A 23722-nucleotide genomic window follows, 5' to 3' on the forward strand; every position below is an offset into this window, starting at 1 on the left:
TTAATAAAACGTTACACTCACTTCAGTTCTTCTGGAGGTGCAGCAGGAACACGAATAGTTGGTACCGATCCTTTTTTCAGGAGCAGCTTCTTAGCAAAACCAGCTTTATACTGACCCTTGTTTGTAAAGCAGTCTGGTGAGAAATGATTCGCGCAAACATGAGAGCATTGACGTTGATCGTGGGGAATATTCCCGAAAACAAAACTCAGCCACTGCATCTTCAGCGGTTCGGATTTAGGAACATCATTATGACTGCTGTGTTCGTTATTGCACCGAAGAACAGAACACCACAATCGCTTAGACGCCATTCTGCTCCAGCGTATCAACAATGAATGCGCCGGTCCGCACGGACTATGACTCACGAGCGAGGGGGGGTCTGTGTTGAAACGCTCCTGTCAATCAACAATCGTGGGAGGGGTGTCCGACCGTGTGACGTCACAAAATCGAACGGCTTGATTTGAGATGGGGGAAAACATATAAGGAGATTAAAAAAAACCACTGGATGGATTTTTAGCATTTTATGATGGTTGTGTACAGGCACTGCCATTACACATTTCAGTGCAATCAACTTGTAAACGTGCATGTACCATTATATGACCCCTTTAAAGGCACAGTATGTAAGTTTTGCCCCTAGAGGTCGCATATTCAAAACAATAAAAAAGGCGTAGGTTGATGACCATGAATGAGCATGAAATGATGGGAGTTGTCGTCTTCATCTCCACTGCTGATGGAAATTAATCCGACGGGACTCACAAATCATGTTTACGGATGAGCTAATGAAATAAAGTCTTATAACGTTTCGTTTGATCATGATTTTATTTCATTCTAATGTTTTAGCCACACATAATGTAATGTTTAATGCTACATCGATATCGTGTAAGACAGCATATCTATATATCAGATGTTAAGCGTCATGTGAACACAAAGACCTCAATACTTAGTAGACAATACACAACACTGTAAAAAAGAATACACTGATGTTATTGATATCTAATCAATAAAATTGAGGCAACAGATTACAAGCAATATTATTAATTAAATTTAACAAATTAGAATTGAGTAATAATTAATCAAATTAATTCCTTAAAAGTTAACCATTTAAAATGAGTAAAATGTACAAAATATCTTTTATTGCCAACATTGAAGACACCTGGTGTTAACAAGCAGAATCACTAAAGGAGAAAACCATAATTAAAGTCACCATTGTGGTGATCAGTGTGTGTTTTAGTTGGGCTCTTGACCCTTAAATTATTAACTTTAAGTTTTGTTTGGCTGCTGTACCTGAGTTATAACAGCCAGATGAACAAATAGAAAAGGTGATCTGATGGTGTTGGTTGTGTTTTAACATAATCATTATTTCACAATCATTTGACCTGAATCACTGAACTCATATAGAGTCCAATTTATGAGTTAGGTTAACTTAGAGCGGCGGATGGATTCTATGTACAAATAATCTACCGATTGGTGAGTCAAAAACTATTTTGGGCTTAATATTGAATTAATAAATGTGGTTGAATTAATGCAAGCCATTTGCCTTCATATTCAATTGAGCAGTGTGTGAATTTACTTTTGCTGACTGACAAACATAATTGGCCGCTGTGCAATAATTAAAGGGGTGGTTCAGGATTTTGGACATCGGACCTCATTTCCAAGTTAGTCTGGGTGTTATTTATTAGTGGAGATTTTGGAGTTTTCAAAAAATTTCATCCAGTCCTTCCAGTTGCATAGTTCGCCGGTGCTAGGCTAGCGCGAGTAAATATCTGTTGAGAGAATAATGTTAGAAATCAAACTACTCTTGCATCTCAATGATCGCATTACATTTACAGGAACTAGTTTCTCAGCAGAGGCGGAATTTTACTTTGCTCCGGTTTGTAGTACTGCGCCGAAAAGTAAACACACAACAGAAGCGCACTACAGTCGGGACGTCTAGCTAGCTAGTAGTAGTCTCGGTTGCCTAGGTAACTTAATATCACTCCGCCGCTGCTGTAGACTGTGCTAATAAATACAGGGAACAAAGTATAACTATTGCAATGCGCTGAAAGGGTGGTTTGATTTCTAACATTATGCTCTCAACAGACATTTACATCGGTAGTCTGTCGTTATAATTTATTTGATTTTGGTGTACTGTGAAGTGGGTAACTGTTTTAATGGCAGGCTAGCAGTTACCGTTTACTGGCAAACTATGCAACTTCAAGGCCTGGATGAAAATTTTTGAAAACTGTCATTTTGTCTTACATTTTGAACTTACATCATTAACTACCGGTGTGTGCCTGGGCCGCGCTTGTGTTTATGCGACGTGAGAGAGAGAGAGAGAGAGAGAGAGAGAGAGAGAGAGAGAGAGAGAGAGAGAGAGAGAGAGAGAGAGAGAGAGAGAGAGAGAGAGAGAGAGAGAGAGAGAGAGAGAGAGAGAGAGAGAGAGAGATACATCCTGATTTGTACATTTCTTGATATTTCTCTCCATCTAGGAAATATTGATCCTCAGAGCGACATGCTAGACATTACAACTACTACTTCTGCATTGTTTTCATTAGACTCACTGTGTTGCCATGGTTTCTACAATGTAAAAAGTGAATCTCTTGCAGTTAACGAAATGCATGAATTTAACTATGAATCAGTGAATTATTAACTACACAATCACCGTCAGCATATTCTCAATGTTTCATCGTCTTCTCCTAGAATGCACAGGCTCTACTCTTCAATACAATGGTGACCCACAAAACTCAACAGAAACACTTTAAATCCCAACAGGACATTAAACACTAACACATCTCTCAAGATCTCAGCAGAGGAGGATTAAACAACTCCATAAACAGCATTACCAGCTTCACTTATTACTAACCAGACTGACTTTATTTCTGTCAGACGTCTACAGAAGTTCTTATTGAGAATTAACCGAGGTTTAAATGTTGTCTTTATTGAAAAAAAATAAAATAAATATGATGTTACCATTATGATGATCAGTGTTTGCTTTAGTTGGGCTCTTTACCATTTAACATTAGTTCTTTGGTTTCTTTAACTGTGTGTTTCAGATACATGTTTGTTATGGCAAAAAATGCAATAGAAACTGATCTGATGATGTTGATCACTCTTCAGTATAGGATATAGTTATCATATAGGGATCTGAGTGAAATCTGCACAGGGAGCTTTTTTGCTCTCATGTGAAACTCCCATGAAATTTCTACATGAGGTTATCTATTGGGTTTACTGGATTTTGGCTATGAAATTGCATCAAGCAATTGTAAAAGTTTATAGTAAAAGAGCAAACAAACACAACTTGGTCCATGTAACGCTTCACAATTCAGTTTTCAGACCATACAATGCAAATGCAAAAATGAAAAATTGAAACCAGACATTCTTTTTTTGTTGTTTTTCCAGTTAGCTGCTTCTGCTCCCGATGGCCGGTCCGAGACTGCCTTATAATTTAATACACGTACTATATATTAGCCTAATAAAAGTTATGGCACTTCGGGTGAAAAATGTTGTCCTGTGTTCCGTCTTTTAAACTTCTCCTCAAACGTGCATGCAGTGTAAATAAAGCAGTTACATCAATGAAATGATAGTAAAGTTAGTCCACTGCCACACCCCCGTGCTAATGGTACCGCCCACGTCACAAATTACAAGACGAAAAATGGAAAAATAGAAAATCGGTTAGATTTCATTTATTTGAATGTTTGTTTCTGAAGTCACAATTTAGCAAAAGTAAAATTGAAAAAAGGGAAGAAAAAGGCAAATATCTATTGATAATGTAACATTATAAAAAAAAGAATGTCTGGTTTCAATTTCTCATTTTTGAATTTGCATTGTATGGTCTGAAAACTGAATTGTGAAGCGTTACACGGACCCAACTTGTGCACTTCCTGTTTCACTTCACCGGATGTTGTGGGCTTACACCTTTAGAGCCACATATTCAATTCAATCAACTGCCAAAAGGAAATAACAAGAACCCAAGCTCTTCTTGTAAATCAGGGCTGCTTCTGTCAGACAGAGCACTGTGTACAATCACTTACACTTTTCACTGCAGAAAGACTTGATTCACTTAAACAGCATTAAGATTCTTTAATATTAGGGGGCATGAACAGTATGGTTGCTTATTTGGATTATAAGATATGTGTTATGATTTTACTGGGGTATACTCATATCCAGAACTAATGACGGATGACCTTTTCTGGCTGAGTTAAATACTTTAATTACATTTTTAATCCAACGTTTGGGTGTGTCCATATTTGACCCAAAGTTGGAGTGTAGAGTTTTAGAGTGTAGCTTGGAGATCTTGTGTAAGATATGATGAAGATAATTAAACTATCTAAAGTTAAATCAAATGGTTGCAGAGACCGCTAACAACTGCGGGGAGTCTTGCAAATCTTCCTAAAACATATTTCTGTGAAAATTGTGATTTGCATCGTAGAAAGGCTCAGTCTAGTGCAGAGATTGGAGGACACGAAGGAGACTCTAGATGCACCCTCAATGGCCTGACTTAATACTGATTGCAATTAAACATATTACTTAAAATGTTATTAAAGTGTTTAAATAAAGAATTGATTTAACCCATTCAGACCTGAATTATGTTTAAAGTTTCTGAAAAATATAAAAGTACATTTTCCCAGCTGATGAGGCTTCTATAAATGAGACCAAATTAAAAAAATTAAATAAATGTTTTTTTTTTTGTTTTTTTCAATGGACGTCAGGTCAAAACAGGTGTACTTCACAAAAATGTACCAACATAAAATTAAATAGCCTAATAAACATACATTTTTTTGGTATATACTTAAAGCTTTATCTCAAGGTCAAAAACTTTTCAACAGAATACCATTTTAACTTTAATTTTGAGGTTTTTGTTTTACAGATTGCACACTGTTTGTAACAAACTAAATATCCTAGAATCAATCAATATGGTCACGTTAGAGTCATTTCATTTGTGCATCTTTTTTTTTTTTAGATCAAAATCTTGAACATTACAACATTTCAACTTTAATTGTAAGGTTTTTGCTTTATAGATCACACATTTGTTTATTCATAACTAAATAAACCTAGAAATCAATCAATGCATTCACGTTAGAGTAATTTCCTGTGTGCATCTTTGAAACAATTTCTCTGTAAACGATTTTCTTGTATTTTTACAGTACATTACTGGCAGCACGGTTGCCAGCAAGTTACTGTATTTCAATTTCCAGTAACTGTAATGCAATTCACTTTACAGTACACAAGATCAGTACTGTAAACTACCAAATAGTACTTTACTGTATTTTTACTGTATTTCGTAATTTGGTCTGATTTTGCTGTAATTAATTATACCGTATTATACTGTAAAAGTGCTCCATGCGGTTCTGTGGGGTAAATAAAGGCCTTTTGAAGTGAAACGTTGGGTTTGTGTAAGAAAAATATCCATATTCAAGTTACGCTTTAGATTTAAAGGGATAGTTCACTTTGAAATTAAATTTTGGTATGTTTTAGCTTACCTCAAGGGCATCCAAGATGTAGGTGTCTTTTTTTCCGCAGTAGTTTCAATTTTGATATTTTTAGGTCAAACCGTTCTTGTCTGTCAGTCATATAATGCAGGTCGATGGTCACTGTCTCAAAACACAAGCACAGAGTCCAAATTAAAACAATTCCCCATCGCCCAAATTAAACAATTCCCCATTGTAAGTACACATTGATGGCCTAAGACACGAAACGAGCGGTTTGTGTGAGAAAACGAACAGTATTTATATCGTTTTGACCTCTTATACACAGCCACGTCCAAGTGATCTGAGGGCGCGCGCGCATCCTGGTGTGTGACGTGTACGCAGACTAGTGCATAGATATATACAATAGATGCCGCCTTGGCTACGGCAGTTCATTGGAACGAATGTCTTTAATGTGACATCTAGTGTATATATTTCTATGCACCAGTCTGCGTACACGACACGTCACACACCAGGATGCGCGCGCGCCCTCAGATCACTTGGACATGGCTGTGTTACAAGAGGTAAAAAATTATATAAATACTGTTAGTATTTACCCTCCAAAATTACGTCAAGAAATTGGTCAAAAATGAAAGTCAAATTGACGTCAAAGTGTCGATGTCAATTTGATGTCAAGATTTTGACCTCTGCTGATGTCATTTTGCCAAACAAAAAGGTGAAACGCATGGCCGTACACTTATTACCAGCTTTACTTAAACTAACCAGATTTACTTTATTTAATTTCCGGTTTAATGAATTCATATTTTGTATTTTAAAGTCACCATGATGGTGGTTAGCGTTTGCTTAAGTTGCTTTTACTTGACTCTTTACTCTTTAATATAAAAAAATTATCTGGCTGCTATAATTGTGTGTTTATAAAGCACAATTGTTGTAGCTAAAAAAGCCATCAGAAACTGAGATCAGGAGATGTTGGCTGTTTATTGATGATATCATCATGTAATTCCCTGAATCCCTGATCATGTTCAGTGTCTAACGCTTTGATTATATAGGACTTGTGGTTTAAAAGTGGTTTTATTCATGATAGAAGTAATTTGATTCTACAGCATATCTAGCAGTGTTGTTTATCAAATAATTTTGGTGGTAATGCCAAATAATAATGGTTTTTAATAACTATTTAGTGCACAAAAACGTTTCATCTATGGCATTACTCAGACTCACACAGACATCAAGAAACAGCGTATGAATCTCAACAATGCTGACAATCAAACAAAATATCCAGATAATCAGATCAACTCCAGCTGCATAATTTATTAAAGCTGCAATGCATGCTGGGAGATTTTGGTGAGTTTTGATTGGTGGTACCCAGCATGCACTGCGGCATGAAGTATTTCATTGACTGTCACCATTGTTGAGAATATGACTTTCATTTTTGACCTATTTCTTGACGTAATTTTGACATCAAGATGCCCGCTGGCCTTGTATTCACATGTGCATTTACCGTATGAAAGAGCAGCTTCAAGAAAAGCCCCAGTTTACAGGAAAGTCTGTGAATGTGAAAGTGAAAATAAATAAAGGCCAGTTTTCTCCTCGTATTTCAACAAGTGATTTCTTGTTCAAACTCACAGGCTCATGGATGATGAGGAGCATGTTCTTCATGATACTTGAAATAAATATCTTTACTAACATCTTCACTTCCTGTTTACTGGGGGTTTTGGATCAGTAACTCCCACTGTTTGATCTCAGTTCCTCCAGTTAGTCTATAAAGACCCTAGAGGGAGTAACTCAACATCGATTTTAAGAAGATCAGCTGATCAACACCAACACCAAGACCATCTGTGACAGCAGGTCAGTATTCACAATCTGTTTGATGACATTATAGCTGACTTTGTATTTACTATGTGTATAACATGTTTAGCATGTATAGTAACTTCATTTCAGGGGCATTAACACAAAGGCTCATTTTGACAGACATTACAGAAAAAAATTGCCTTTAATTTTATATTTTTTAATTTAGTCTCTCTGTCATATTGTGCCCTTCTTTCTGGCTCAGCATATTTCTGCATGCACAACAGTTATAGGCGTTGTAGGATGATTGTCGAAGTTTAAGTGGACACATTTCATCAAATAGTTAATTTTTTTGTCAAAATTCTGAGTTGTCATGATTTTGGTTAATTTATATATTTACTGAAACAATTATATTTTTTTAAATAAAATGATTCATAAATGAAGTAAAAAACTCAACCCTATCACAAGTTTTCAACCACTAAACAATGAGAAATATACAGATATGTGACAGGGTTGAGTGTGACGGCATTAAGGTGTTATGCTCAAAATGGGCCACTGCTCCTCCTGTAGTGTAGAGTAGACCATATGGCAGCAATGAAATAAGTACACTGTATACGTATGGATTTTAAAATAAAAATGTGAAAAATAATACATTTCCATCTTTACTTTATGTGATGGGGTTGAGTTGAATATGCCTCAAAAATACGATTAAAAAGTATGAAAACTACTTACCATATTCTGCACCACTGTTAAAGAGACCCGAATGGTTGGTGTGATGGAGTTCAGACTGAAGGACATCATTTTATACACTGTAAAAAAATAAAATAATTGCTGCCTTAAAGTTTTAAGTACAAGTACAATAAACTTGGACATTTAAGTTGTTTCAACTTAAATTACATTAAACTGACTTAAAAAAAATGTGTTGAACCTTGTATAACTTATAAAAAACAGTTAAAAATTGTTTAACTTATTTCGATGTGTAAAAGCAATGAAAATATGTTGTCATAATTTATTGGTCATTAAGTTGTGATGGCATGTTTTTGCATTGCTTTAAGTTTTTTTTATAAGTTATACAAGATTCAACACATTTTTAAAGTCAGTTTAATGTAATTTAAGTTGAAATGACTTAAACATCCAAGTTGACTGTACCTAAAAAATTGAAGACAGCATCTTGTCTTTTACAGTGTAGACTTTTTTTTATTAAAGACACAGTGCACATTTTGCTAAAAGTACAAATTTTGTGAAGTGCACAGGGATAAGAAGATAGAAATAAGACATTATTTTATGATAAAAAATATATAAATGCAATAATTATTTTTATTCATAATAATATTGGAAATTATTGTGAAACACTTTTAACTAGTGCTGTGCAGTGATTTATCGCGATTAATTACATCCAAAATAAAAGTTGTGTGTGTGTACTGTGTATAATTATTTTGTATATGAATACACACACATGCATGTATAGTCAAACCAAAAATTATTCAGACACCAGATTTAGTTTTTGATATTTTTTTTACTAGTGGGTGCAGGACACTGTAGTTAATTTATATAAGTGAGGATAGCAAGGTGTCTGAATATTTTTTGGTTTGACTATATAATAAAGATTATTTATTTATTTATATATAAAATGTTTATATTTATATCTAATATAAATTATGTATAAATGTACAGTATAAATATTTCGTAAATATATACATGCATATGTATGTTTTTATATACAAAATAATTACACACAGCACACACACATATATTATGTAAACACAAACTTTTATTTTGGATGCGATTAATCGCTGCCTAGCACTACTTTTAACATTTTATTTTAGTGAAACGCCATTTTAAAAAAGTCTGGGGGACTGAAATATTAATATTAAAATATTCACATCCCAGGAATGACTCTTGAATAAACATGCATACACATCTGCTGTCTCCATATTCTTGCAGGAATCAGAAGGCTATAGTAAACGCGAGACGGCATGGACTTCTTCAATATGGTGGGATCTGCGGTGTTGGGCGTGGGCGAGTGCGCGGTGGGCGTGGTCAGAGCCGTGGCGGATGTTCCTGTCGGGATCGTGAAGGGAGCCGTTTACAGCACCGCAGAGGCCGGCGGGAAACTCATCAGCTCCGACTCGTTCGCTGGAGCTGTTGGAAATACTGCGCTTCTGCTGGCGTCTCCAGTGACCGGCGCGGTGGTCGGAGGAACCAAAGAGATTGTCAAGGCGCCAGAAAAAGTTGTGCATGGTGTTGTTAATGGTGTTAAGAGAGTGTTTGACGATTAGGACGCATGAAAGTTGGAAGGGCTCATATTGATACTGCTTAAACAGCGCCGCCTGCTGCCAACGAGAATAAATACAGCCTTGTGTAGATTACAAAATGATCAGAGATTTGGACATAAATGTGAAAGAAAAATTAAATATTCCATGGAATCCCAGTTAAAGATGGTTTGATGATTTCTCTAAAAAATTTTTTAATATTGTAACATTATAAATCAACACATCATTTCACAACTATGCTAACTAAACTTGTAATTTTTTTTCTCTGGTCCTCCTGTTTTCAGTGTTTGTATACTTGAAAAATGTCACAAAACGTCAGATTCTGTATGCATATTTGTCAATGCTTTCATATATTCATCATGGTCCCTTTAAAGGGAAGGATTTGCTTTGTGAATTGCCCATGTAAACATATAGGCCTACATTTATATAATTTTTATGAGACAGTGTTATTGTGTTATTGATCAGTGTTATTGATCAAGCGAAACTTGCTACTTGCCTAGTACAGAATTTAAGTTGCATTTATAAAGATTTTAATTTAAAATACAAATGAATTGTGTTGATTTTTCTCTCATCCAGTCACACACTGTGGGTTGGTCCAGTTACCTTAAATAATTGTTACTAAAAATTATTAAAATAATTTCAATGATTTTTACTTCATTGAAAACTGCACTAACAGCACATTTTGGAGCAGTGGCCATAGTTGTTCAGACATATAAACAATGAATAAACAAATAGCCTACATCAGCTTAGATTTCCCATATGAAGTCATGGACTATTATTGCATTTATTTTTTTCCATCTCGCCTCCCTGCAGACACACACAATGTTCTGTGGAAATCAGACAAGATTACAGGTGTGTGTTTCTCTGGAACAGACAGACTCCTTTTGACCTGATCCTGATTTAACTTAAAGATATCAACAGATCACAAAGATATCAGCAAAACATTCAAAGCCATTTTTACACACACACACACACACACACACACACACACACACACACACATGTTTTACCTAAAATAATTGATAAATATTAAAGATACTGTACCTGATATTTTTTTCTGCTATTTGGGCAAAATGGTTTAAACCCCAAATAATATATTTTAAAAGCAATCAATGTGAAAAAAAAAACAGGCTTTATGATGCCATCTACTGTTTATTATAGAGGATTATAATAGAAGAGAAACTCGTTCCAGGGACGGAAAGTCTTGGCCAATAACTAGCTCAGGAAAAAGGGGTTGCGCATATTGAAACTCAGGGACAAAAATTATAAAATGAGTGAGAATATCATGAACCCATTTCCCAAACCGTGTTTTTGTCTTCTCCTGAATCACTATGGAATAATACCTATAATAATTGTTTATAGTGGGACTACCTTACACCGGTCGGGTCGCACCGCTGAGGAGTAATCCAGTTATCCAGTTATCCAGTGATCCAGTAATCCAGTTATCCAGTGATCCAGTAATCCAGAGCCTGCGTGACTCTCTATAGACACAAACAGAGAGAAGGAGCTCCGGCTTACAATGTTCTTCAGCAAGACGCAACAGTTTGGTTTATTAACCTCTAGAGCGGCAAAAGTTACAGACTGCAGATTTAAGTGTTTCATATTGTTTTGGCTGCAAAATATCCCTTTGAAGAACTTATTCACACAATTTACATATTTACACATATTTACAAACATTAAATCGTCTTGTACCGAGACATCTTTTGCGTCTTTAAATATACATATTTTTTTGGTTTAGCTGTAGATGTTTTATTTAAAATAACAGTTTAAAATAATGTCACCATTACAGTGATCAGTGTTTCATTTAGTTGTGCTCTTTGACTCTTCATATTTTAATGTTAGTTTTTCTCTAAAAAAGAAATATGATAAGATGTTGTTGGCTACTTATTGATGATAAAGACGTAATCATCAATAGTCTCATACCTCCGCGCATCACGCATCATCAGCACGTGTAGACAGACGTCAGTCACTGAGCACCACAAACAAACAGCAGCCGTCTTTTATAGTTCCTCCTGAACTATAGTGGGTACGGAAAGTATTCAGACCCCCTTAAATTTTTCACTCTGTTATATTGCAGCCATTTGCTAAAATCATTTAAGTTCATTTTTTTCCTCATTATTTTACACACAGCACCCCATATTGACAGAAAAACACAGAATTGTTGACATTTTTGCACATTTATTAAAAAAGAAAAACTGAAATATCACATGGTCCTAAGTATTCAGACCCTTTGCTGTGACATTCATATATTTAACTTAGGTGCTGTCCATTTCTTCTGATCATCCTTGAGATGGTTCTACACCTTCATTTGAGTCCAGCTGTGTTTGATTTTACTGATTGGACTTGGATTAGGAAAGCCACACACCTATATAAGACCTTACAGCTCACAGTGCATGTCAGAGCAAATGAGAATCATGAGGTCAAAGGAACTGCCTGAAGAGCTCAGACACAGAATTGTGGCAAGGCACAGATCTGACCAAGGTTACAAAAAAACTTCTGCTGCACTTAAGGTTCCTAAGAGCACAGTGGCCTCCATAATCCTTAAATGGAAGACGTTTGGGACGACCAGAACCCTTCCTAGAGCTGGCCGTCCGGCCAAACTGAGCTATCGGGGGAGAAGAGCCTTGGTGAGAGAGGTAAAGAAGAACCCAAAGATCACTGTGGCGGAGCTCCAGAGATGCAGTCGGGAGATGGGAGAAAGTTGTAGTAAGTCAACCATCACTGCAGCCATCCACCAGTCGGGGCTTTATGGCAGAGCGGCCCGACGGAAGCCTCTCCTCAGTGCAAGACACATGAAAGCCCGCATGAAGGACTCCAAGATGGGGATAAATAAGATTCTCTGGTTTGATGAGACCAAGATAGAACTTTTTGGCCTTAATTCTAAGCGGTATGTGTGGAGAAAACCAGGCACTGCTCATCACCTGTCCAATACAGTCTCAACAGTGAAGCATGGTGGTGGCAGCATCATGCTGTGGGGGTGTTTTTCAGCTGCAGGGACAGGACGACTGGTTGCAATCGAGGGAAAGATGAATGCGGCCAAGTACAGGGATATCCTGGACGAAAACCTTCTCCAGAGTGCTCTGGACCTCAGACTGGGCAGAAGGTTCACCTTCCAACAAGACAATGACCCTAAGCACACAGCTAAAATAATGAAGGAGTGGCTTCACAACAACTCCGTGACTGTTCTTGAATGGCCCAGCCAGAGCCCTGACTTAACCCTCTGGGGACCTAAAACGCGCTTGCGTTTTTTTTTTTAGCAATGCAAAATAAGTTCAAAATGCTCTGTTAATTCTGATCTTTCATTTTCGTGTTGTACATCAATCAATCCTGTTCAGTTTCTATTTTTTTTCTGTATACTCACAATAAAAATAAAGTGTTGTGTTTTTTGCCAAATAAAGAAAAATAAACATGATTCAAGTTCTGCACTCTCTCTGTCTGTGAAGTCCAATTTGAAACGCGTTCGAAAATGATCTGATACTCCGCAAAAATTCAGTCAAACAGGTAAACATACCCACGGGCATCAAGCTTGAAATCGCTTCTCTTAAATAAAGTAATTTATATAAAAAACGTCTCGGTTACGGATGTAACCCTCGTTCCCTGAGTAGGGAACGGAGACGTTACGTCGGATGACGACGATTGGGGTTTCGCTTAGAAAGCCTATCACCTTCGAGTATATAAAACGAGCCAATGGCAATGAAATGCCATGGGTCTGCGGAATTTGCATAGCGTATCTCCACCCACCGCAGGGGGTATATAAGGAAGTACGCTGGCAACATGCAGATATGTCTTCGCTGAGCAGTCGAGACTGGACCCAGGCGTTTTTCAGCGATACAGCGGAAGTGGCAGGAAGACGTAACGTCTCCGTTCCCTACTCAGGGAACGAGGGTTACATCCGTAACCGAGACGTTCCCTTTCGTGGTCACTCCGAGTTACGTCGGATGACGACGATTGGGGTTCCAGTCTAATCACGCCACCTCGGCTGTCATCCAGTGCCCTGCGTAAGTCTGAGCTCCCTGTTGTGAGACTAGCACGAACGAAGGAGTCCTACCTAACACATGAATACCAAGGTACACTGGGAAGCATATCTCAGGAGAAATATGCAATTACGCCCAACCATTAAGGGGGGGACTTGAGAGACACATATGCCAGAGGGATGCATATGGGGTATCACTGGGGTGTCCAGCCGCAGGTGGAATATTTAAACCCCAGGGGTGGCAAGGTGGCTTGCCAAGGGAAAGACACACGCTCAAAAGAGACTTACAGTGGAATACACATGTGGGGGTCGCCCAGAGGGGGGACCATGCACATCGAGGCACCTAGTCAAGCGCAAAAGCTGCATTATGGCAGATTGGCATAACTCAGGCATTGACGTAACCAGTGCTGGAGGAAACTCAGAGCTTATCAGACTCACCTGAGAAGATAATCGCACGTATCCCGTCCGTGGAGAGGAATGGCGAGCAAGCGAAGACACCTGAGCAGAATCTAGTACCGGCTGGTTGAAGCGATTACATGGGAAGAAACTGGCTCTACTCGGAGATTATAGAATCTCGCGAATGTGTTGGGTGTCGCCCAGCCTGCAGCTCTACAAATGTCTGTTAGCGAGGCGCCATGCGCTAGAGCCCAAGAGGAAGCCACACTACGAGTGGAGTGGGCTTTTACACCAAGGGGGCATTGACGACATTGCTGCTGGTATGCCAAAGCAATGGTATCCACTATCCAGTGAGATAACCTTTGCTTTGAGAGAGCCTTTCCCTTCAGCTTCCCACCATAACAGACAAAGAGCTGGTCTGAGGTCCTGAAACACCGCGTTCTGTCTACGTAAGCACGAAGGGCGCGTACTGGGCAGAGCAGTGCCAAGGCTGGGTCTGCCTCCTCCAAGGGCAGCGCTTGCAGGTTCACTACTTGGTCTCGAAAGGGTGTGGTAGGAACCTTGGGCACGTATCCAGGCCGGGGTCTCAGGATCACATGAGAGTTGTGGTACTAGGGCTGGGCGATATATCGCACGATATTGTTAGGCGCATCTCATCAGTAAAGCCGGTTCCCTTGATTAGTAGTAAATCACCATCACCTGCTTTCAGATGGAGCGGCATTTAGGGCTGAGGAGATAATTAAGTGATTAATTTAGTGATGATTGAGCATTATTGAAGACACCTGATGTTAACAAGCAGAATCACTGAAGGAGAAAATCACAAATTGTAAGTTACCATTAAGGTGATGGGTGTTTGCTTTAGTTGGGCTCTAGACCATTATATGTTTACTTTAATATTTACTGTTGTTTGTCTGCTGTTATTGATTTATAACAGTTAAATGAACAAAGTAAAATGTTATGTTATAGTGTTGGTTATGTTTTGACATAATCATGCTGTGATCTGAAAAAGGAAACTTTTTGAGATAGTTTGGTTTAACTTGTTAGCAGCAGTTTTGTGATTCTTCAGCCTGTATTTTACTTATAATTCAAAATATTTCATAAACATTGTTCTGATCAAAAGACATTCAAATAAATTCATTTAAAACACAGACATCAATAATCAGCCTGTGAATCTCAACAATGGTGACAATAATAAAGCATGTTGCAGTGCCTGCCACCAATCACAACTCATTAATGGCTCCCATCATGCATTGCGGTATGAATAAATTATGATCTGAATTGTCTATGTAATTTACTTTTCCTAATTGAATATTCTGCTCGTCACCATTGTTGAGATGCATAGACTGAATCTTGACATCTGTGTGTGCCTAAAAGAACGATTTTTTTTTTTTAAACAACTTTTAAGAAATCCTTTATATTATATCAAAAATTCTGGGCATTTATGCAGATTCATTAACCAACAACATAAATCGAAGTCAGAAAGAAGGATTTTAATGAGTTCAGTGATCAAGTTCAAATGATGATTGTCATAATAACCAACATCATCAGATCACTTTTTTCTTTGCTCAACTGGTGATTATAATTCAGAAACAACAGATAAACAAAATCTAAAGTTAATAATATAAGGGTCAAGAGTCCAACTAAAGCAACCATTGATCGTCATACCGGTAACTTACAATTTGTGATTTTCTCCTTCAGTGATTCTGCTTGTTAACATCAGGTGTCTTCAATAATGTTCAATCATCACTAAATTAATCACTTAATTATCTCATTAACTTAAACACTCTTGAGTGTGGACTCATATACTCCCAGGAGTGTTAATTTAACACTGGAGTTTTTGCTGTGTACAAAGAGCCGTAGTTAACTGACAAGCTGAGCCATATCGCATTAATTATCGCTGGCGATACGTCCGCGATATTAATGCGATATGGCTCAGCTTGTCAGTTAACTACGGCTCTTTGTAGTAAATGCCGCTCCATCTGAAAGCAGGTGATGGCGATTTACTACTAATCAAGGAACCGGCTTTACTGACGAGATGCGCATAACAATCTCACGATATATATCGCCCAGCCCTATGTGGTACCCGCCCTCGGTCAGCGAATAATACAGGTCGCAGTGGGACGAGTCGTGGGAGGCAAACAGGTCTACCTGTGCGTCCCCGAACTGATCCCAAATCAGCTGGACCGACTGGGGATGGAGTCTCCATTCTCCAGCGAGAGGCCGAAGCCGAGACAGCTCGTCGGCTGCCTGGTTCAGGTCTCCCGGTATATAAATGGCTCGAAGCGACCTCAGATGCTTCTGACTCCATATGAGGAGGTGGCGGGCGAGTTGCGACATACGGCGGGAGCGTAGACCACCTTGACGGTTGATGTACGCTACTGTCGCAGTATTGTCTGATCGGACTAGTACGTGCTGACCCTTGAGCAGCGCATGGAAGCGGCGCATGGAAGCGGTGCAGGGCGAGACGCACAGCCAGCAACTCGAGGCAATTGACATGCCAAAGGCGCTGGGGTCCTGTCCAGGAGCCCGCGGCAGCATGTCCATTGCACATGGTGCCCCAGCCCGTGGTGGAGGCATCTGTTGATACAACAACATGCCGGGAAACTCGTTCTAGGGGCACTCCGGCCCGTAGAAACTTGAGGTTCGTCCACGGGGTGAAGGTCTGACGGCAGGCTGGAGTCACTGGGACTCTGAGCGTGCCGTGTAGCCATGCCCACCTCGGGACTCGATCGTGAAGCCAAAGCTGAAGCGGTCTCATATGAAGCAATCCCAGCGGCGTTACTGCGGATGCCATATGCCCCAGGAGCCTCTGAAAAAGTTTCAGTGGAACCGCACTCTTGCCCTCGAACTGACGAAGACAAGTCAGCAGTGACTGCGCGCGCTCGCTCGTAAGCTGCGCGCACATGGCGACCGAGTCGATCTCCATACCGAGAAAAGAGATCCTCTGCACGGGGCAGAGTTTGCTCTTCTCCCAGTTGACCCGAAGGCCCAGACGAGCTAGGTGCCGGAGCACTAGGTCCCTGTGTTCGCAAACCTGGTCTCGAGAGTGAGCTAGGATCAGCCAGTCGTCGAGATAGTTCAGGATGCGAACCCCGTGTTCCCGGAGGGGAACAAGGGCTGCCTCGACGACCTTCGTAAAGACGCGAGGAGACAGGGCTAGCCCGAAAGGGAGAACCGCGTACTGGTATGCCCGCCCCTCGAAAGCAAACCGAAGAAACGGTCTGTGTCGAAGTAAAATGGAGACATGGAAGTAGGCGTCCTTCAGGTCGATCGCTGCAAACCAATCCTGCGGCCGCACACACTGGAGGATGTGTTTGGCCGTTAGCATCTTGAAGGGCAGCCTGTGAAGGGAGCGGTTCAAGACGCGCAGGTCGAGGATTGGCCGTAACCCACCAGACTTCTTGGGTACAATGAAGTAAGGGCTGTAGAAGCCGGACTTCATCTCGGCTGGAGGGACAATCTCGATCGCACCCTTCGCCAGTAGGGTGGCGACCTCCGCTCTCATGACAGGGGCATTGCCACCGACCATAGTGAAGCGGACTCCCCTGAAGCGGGGAGGAGATATCGCGAACTGAATCGCGTAGCCGAATCTGATGGTTCTCGCGACCCAGCGGGACAGTCTGGGAAGCTCTAGCCAGGCCTCCAGAAAGTGCACCAGCGGGGTCATACGAACCACAGACGTACCGTCGGTGGGGCAGCGAGGCGAAATGACCGGCACCGGCGAGGGTGGCATAGCGGCCCTGTGCGGGGGCACGGTCATTAACCGCGTCCTGCCAGAGGAGGCCAGGGGAGGGCGCGCGTCCCACGGGGACTGTCATCCCGTGCTGTCATCCCGCACCTCTGGGACAGAGGAGGGCGGCAGTGGCGGGACCGAGGCGGCAGTGGCGTCGTTGGACGAGCAGCGGGGAGTGGAGAACATAAGATTCTCCCCCAGCCTCCACGACGCGGCTCAGATGAAGGCTGCTGCTGGGGCCGTGCGGGAGGGGCAGGAGCTGCGGGAGGGCGCACTCGGCGGCGAGCAGGCTGAGGATTCTGTGCCGACGGCTGAGCAGCAGCGGAGCGTCGGGGCAGAATGTGCTTGATCGCCTCAGTCTGCTTCTGGGCGGTCGAGAACTGCTGGGCAAAGTCCTCGACGGCACCGCCGAAAAGGCTGGCCTGTGATATGGGAGCATCGAGTAGACGAGTCCGCTCGGGCTCACGCATATCGGCCAGGTTCAGCCAGAGATGTCGCTCCTGGACCACAGCTGTGGACATCACCAGACCCAGGGAGCGCGCGGTCACCTTCGTCGCTCGGAGAGCGAGGTCGGTGGCGGCGCGCAGCTCATCGAAGAGCCTTGGGTCTGTCCTACCCTCGTGCATGTCACGGAGCATCTGGGCCTGGTAGACCTGCAAGATGGCCATGGCATGCAAAGAGGCAGCTGCCTGTCCCGCCGCTCTGTCAGACTTCGCCACCATAGTAGACGAAAATCTACAGGCTTTGGATGGGTGCTTAGGATCACCACGCGATGAAGCGCTTGTCGGACACAGCTGCATCGCGACAGAACGTTCAACCGGGGGAATCCCAGTGTACCCACAAGCATCAGCCTTATCGAGGGGAGCAAAGGCGGAGAAAGCTGACGAACGATCACGGGAAGACATGGGGGCCTTCCAGGACCGCGTGACTTCCTCATGCACTTCCGGGAAGAATGGTATTGGGGTTGAGCGGCGACGAGTGTCAGCGGCCGCTCCCAAAAACCAATCATCCAGCCGCGAGCGCACTGGATCGGGTGGCGGGGACCACTCGAGCCCAATGGCCGCGGCTGCCCGGGAAAGCATGGCAGTCAGCTCGGGATCAGACTCGGGCAATGCTGGCACGCCCGAGGGCGGCAACACAGCCGAATCCTCACTTCCCGGGGACTCATGCCCACCTTGTGATGCAGTGATCGACATTGCATCCTCTTCTGGAGCTCCAAACGAAACACGCGGGGCCTCCGTAGAGGGACCAGCGGTCTAAGTTTGAACACTCGCGGGTACCGATGCTGAAGAGGGGCGTGTGGACCGTGGACGTATCGGCGGTGTGCTCCACACAGTCACCCTCAGGTCACCCCGGCCACCAGCCGAAGTACTAGCTCTCGGGGAGTCAGTAGATCGGGGTGTGGGTAGGGGGACTCTCGCTCTGGTGAGCTCATTGAGTCTCGACCGCAGCATGGAGATGGTCATGTTCCCGCAGTGAGAACATGAGTCATCCACAAACGCTGCTCTAGCGTGATCAACGCCCAAACACGCTAAGCAGAGATTGTGACCATCAGGAGAAAATACATCGCGACCACAACCAGAAGTGCACGGGCGAGGCATCTTTAAAAAGACGTGCCAGGTGCAATGCTCTTTTTGTGAGAGGAAAAACTCTGCGGATGTTGAAGCGAACAGGGAGAAATCACACTATCTGTCAGATCACTGACCAGATCAGCAGGGTAGTGTGCACTCGCTGAAATCGCCGTCACACCAACACCGGAGAGTTCGCTCGTCTCGAAGGGATTGAGAAGAATAACTCAGGATTTTTGGCTTACGTGGAGTGGAGAAGTTCTCGGCTCCGAAGCGAAAACATATCTGCATGTTGCCAGCGTACTTCCTTATATACCCCCTGCGGTGGGCGGAGATACGCTATGCAAATTCCGCAGACCCATGGCATTTCATTGCCATTGGCTCGTTTTATATACTCGAAGGTGATAGGCTTTCTAAGCGAAACCCCAATCGTCGTCATCCGACGTAACTCGGAGTGACCACGAAAGGGAACAAATATTCTCATCTTGTGAAATCTGTATTAAAAGAGAGCGATTCCAGTCGAGCTCATTAGAGCTCATTCATTCAAATGTAATGTGACCACGCCCCGGAGAGCGCGCGCTATTCAAACGCAAATTTTGAGAACCATTTCAGTCCTGTGAAACGCCCATCAGCTGAAAACACAGTGTGCCGCGAGTGAGGCATAATATAGCCTACCTAATAATCCTGGAGAAAAGTTTCCTCAGAACAGTGCTGATATGAGGAGCAATAGATCCTGCTGAGGAGTGAGGTAGGCTAAGTTATCTTTTCTTAAGTGTTAATGTGGAATAACGTTATGGAATAACGTTAGTGTAGGCCTATGTAAACCGCAAAAAGATGAATTGCGTTTCTGTGAGATGAATGAAGGGTACATATTTGCAGTGGCGGAGCCAGAGGGGGGTCCGGGGTGGCACTGGACACCCCTGACATGCGATTGCCACCCCAACATTTTATTTGCTACTGGCAGTTGCTGATGCTGATTAAAAAAAATAATAATAAATGCGTTCGACGGCAGCGCGGCACGGCGCGCGCGCAGTTTTCAAACGGACGAGCAGAGGACGAGAGATAGTTGCAAGATACCGAACTTCACCGAATAAGAAAACATCATATTTGAAGTAAGTTTGCTCCGAATACATTCGGCCTAATACACGCATATACAGTAGGCGACCTTGCCGTGTGTACGTTACAGTATACAAATGTTCTAGCTAATGTGAGGATAGGAGACCAAAACGCAGGCAAAGAAGAGCAGAAACAAGCGATAAATGCGATCACTAGGACTGTGAAGCTTTATGGGTGTAGGGTGTTGATGGACTCGATCTACTGTGTTTTGGTCATCATTAAATCTGATCTAGATGTATAGGTTTTACAGTGTAGTCTTTGATAAAAATGCGATTTTCTCAGCTTTTTGCTCATGTTGCTTTTTATGAAACTTGCCAACATTCAAGTGTTGATAAAAAAGAAGCACGAAGCTAGAATAAAGCACAGGGTCTGTTCTTTCTTTTGGTATGTTCAAATATTCATACAACAAAATATTCTGGGGTGCCATGACATTGTGAAAATTACCAAAAACACCATTTTTTTTATACTGGAAAAAGTTAAGATAAAAATGGATGATTAGAATATGAATATGATTGGAATCATATTTTAAATTTGGCATATTTTTGAACAGGGTCAATTAAACATGAAAAGAAAGGGAGAGATAGGCTATAAGTTCTTTTTAATAAGCACAAACATAGTCCAGTCATTTTATGAAAAAAGGTTTAACAAATTGCAACAGAAGCAAACTCAAATAATTTTGTATCCTTAATATGTCCTGAGTAAGGGAAAAAAGTCCAGAAGAATCCCATTACGGGAAAGTTTTGAAAACTGTTTCTGGGGATTCACTTTTTATTTTACCTGCCTTTTGTCTTCTGCATTCTCCTTACCATTGTCTCCTGTTCTTCCCTCAGACTCGTCCCCCAGAAACAGTCCCACAGACCCAGCCGCAAACCCCATCTCTGTAATAATTTAATTAATAAAGGCTGGTTTCTAAAGTACTTCTTCCTGCCTCTATGTATTAATGCTCATAGGTAGCCTAAATGGGTTCCATTCAGACATTAACATTAAGTATTTTACAGTTATATGTCAACAAGATTCAACAAGACATTTTCACCTGGCTATACCCAATGTTTAGATCTGTTGTGGTATTTATGCAAATTAGCACATACATAATTAGATTATGCACCATTTGTCCATGTTAACAAACAATTAAAAAAAACTTGTAATACATTTTTTGTTTGTCTTGATGTAAGTAATCAACTCAGTAATTTTCATGGTGATATCTAAAGGTTACAATTTTTACCCTATTCATGTGAGAGAAAGAATGAATAGGCGTATGAATAGGCTATATTTGGGTCTTTTTCAAAACTTTCCCCTAATGGGATTCTTCAGGACTTGTTTTTCCTTAGACATATTGAGGATACAAAATCAGTTGAGTTTGCTTCTGTTGCAGTTTGTTCAAGGTTGACCCCCATTTTGGCTTAAAATGACTAACAGGCAGATCAGATGCAAACAGACCCCAGCCCTTGCATCACCACTGGCTAGTCAGAGTCAGTGTGGTCAGACTTCAGAACCAGCAACAGCTCAGAACATCTACCAGACACAGGCAGTCAATCACATACCAAATTCAGGAATTTAAGTTGAGAAGATTTTGCCAGATTAAAAGGATAGTTCACCAAAAAATTAACACAATTATTTTTTCTTTTTTTTATAAATTAAATAATTATAATTAGAAATAATAATTATAAATTATTATAATGAAAGAATTATGTTGTATTAAATCTTCCTAGGATAAGATTTTATATTGATGGGCAATAAAATTGTTGAAATTTTTCAAGTACATGTCTGCTTGATGCCTGCTATATTTAATTGAAAAAAAAAAAAAAAAATTTGTAAATAAATGCAGCAGTTCATAACAGACACATGCTACGGTATCTTATCTCCTTGGTGCTTCAGCTTTGTTTTCTGCAAATATTTTGGATGTTCAACACTTATAGACACAAACAGAGTGACAAAATTCCTTCCATAAGCTTTTCCACTGTGTGTGTGTGTGTGTGTGTACTGTGTACCCCCGCAAGTAGCAGTGGCCACCCCATGTATAAAACTCTAGTTCCGCCACTGCATATTTGTAAAGACTGTTTAGCCTGGAGACTGTAATGTACACTATGGCTTTTGAAAAGCTTAAATGTGTGACTTAAATCAACAGTGTTCATAAATGGTTGTTGAGTATTCTCATGAAACAAGATCGAGGAAGTAGAGGCTTCGACGCGGAAACAGTACAAAGACATTTTATTTCATCATATTTCAGTCGATTTTTACTCATCTCAGTATAGCAAAGCATTTTAGTTGATTAAAGCGGTTTATTCTTTCACACACAGACACGCGATTCATATTTAGCCCAGTGGGCATTTGATGTCAATTTGACATCAAATTGATGTAAAAATTACGTCAAGAAATAGGTCAAAAATGAAAGTCATATTGACGTCAAAGTGTTGATGTCAATTTGACGTCAAGAGTTTGACCTCTGCTGATGTCATTTTGCCAAACAAAAAGGTGAAACGCATGGCCGTACACTTATCACCAGCTTCACTTAAAACTAACCAGATTTACTTTATTTAATTTCCAGTTTAATGAAATCATATTTTGTATTTTAAAGTCACCATGATGGTGGTTAGCGTTTGTTTTAGTTGTGCTCTTGACCCTTAACTTTTAAATATATGTATATTAAAAAAAAATCTCTGGCTGCTATAACTGTGTGTTTCTAAAGCACAATTGTTGTAGCTAAAAAAGCCATGAGATCAGGAGATGTTGGCTTTTCATTGATAATGAAGACGATATCATCATGTATATGCCTGAATCTCTGATCTTATTCAGCGTCTATTGTTTTGATTATATAGAACTTGTGGTTTTAAAACTGTTTTTATTCATAATAGAAGTCATTTGATTCAGTGTTGTTTATCAAATAATATACTTGGTTTTTAAAAACTATTTAGTGCACAAAAACCATTAATCTATGGTATTACTCAGACACACACAGACATCAAGAAACAGCGTATGAATCTCAACAATGGTGACAATCAAACAAAATATCCAGATAATCAGATCAACTCCAGGTGCATAATTTATTAATGCCGCAATGCATGCTGGGAGATTTTGGTGAGTTTTGATTGGTGGTACCCAGCATGCACTGCAGCATGAAGCATTTCATTGATTGTCACCATTGTTGAGAGTCATACACTGATTCTTGATGGCTAAGTAATAATGTAGAAGAAAGAGTTTAATACACTAAACGTTTTTAGAATCATTTATATTATTTGATAAACAACATTGCTCTCATGCTGTAAAATTTAATGGATTCAATTATAATAAAACATAAAAACCACAAGTCCTATATAATCAAAGCATTAGACACGGAACATGATCAGTGATTTAGGCATTTACAAGATGATATCGTCATCATCATTAAACAGGCTGATGGCTTTTTTAGCTACAACAGTTGTGCTTTATAAACACACAATTATAGCAGCCAGAGAAAATTTAATATTAAAGAGTCAAGG

General features: G+C 40.7%; 2 protein-coding genes across 3 annotated transcripts in view; both read left to right on the forward strand.

Annotated features, from left to right (window-relative positions):
* LOC311077767 (uncharacterized protein) overlaps positions 1-10140 on the forward strand; it is a 40123-nt gene extending 29983 nt beyond the window's left edge. The window contains exons 1-2 of one of the 2 annotated variants that reach the window (XM_084106381.1): positions 7002-7247; positions 9132-10137. In XM_084106381.1, coding sequence (XP_083962507.1) covers positions 9164-9466 — 303 coding nt within the window. In that variant the 5' untranslated portion in view covers positions 7002-7247; positions 9132-9163 and the 3' untranslated portion in view covers positions 9467-10137. Of the gene's footprint in view, positions 1-7001; positions 7248-9131 lie in introns of those variants that run through there. The other variant, XM_084106382.1, reaches the window with a different exon arrangement.
* LOC311077942 (B-cell receptor CD22-like) overlaps positions 1-23722 on the forward strand; it is a gene marked incomplete at both ends in the record, with an annotated part of 103985 nt that overhangs the window by 65590 nt on the left and 14673 nt on the right. The gene's annotated exons all lie outside the window — the stretch shown is intronic.

The sequence above is a fragment of the Abramis brama genome (assembly GCF_963993115.1).
Source record: "Abramis brama genome assembly, chromosome: 2".
Classification (NCBI taxonomy): Eukaryota; Metazoa; Chordata; class Actinopteri; order Cypriniformes; family Leuciscidae; genus Abramis; species Abramis brama.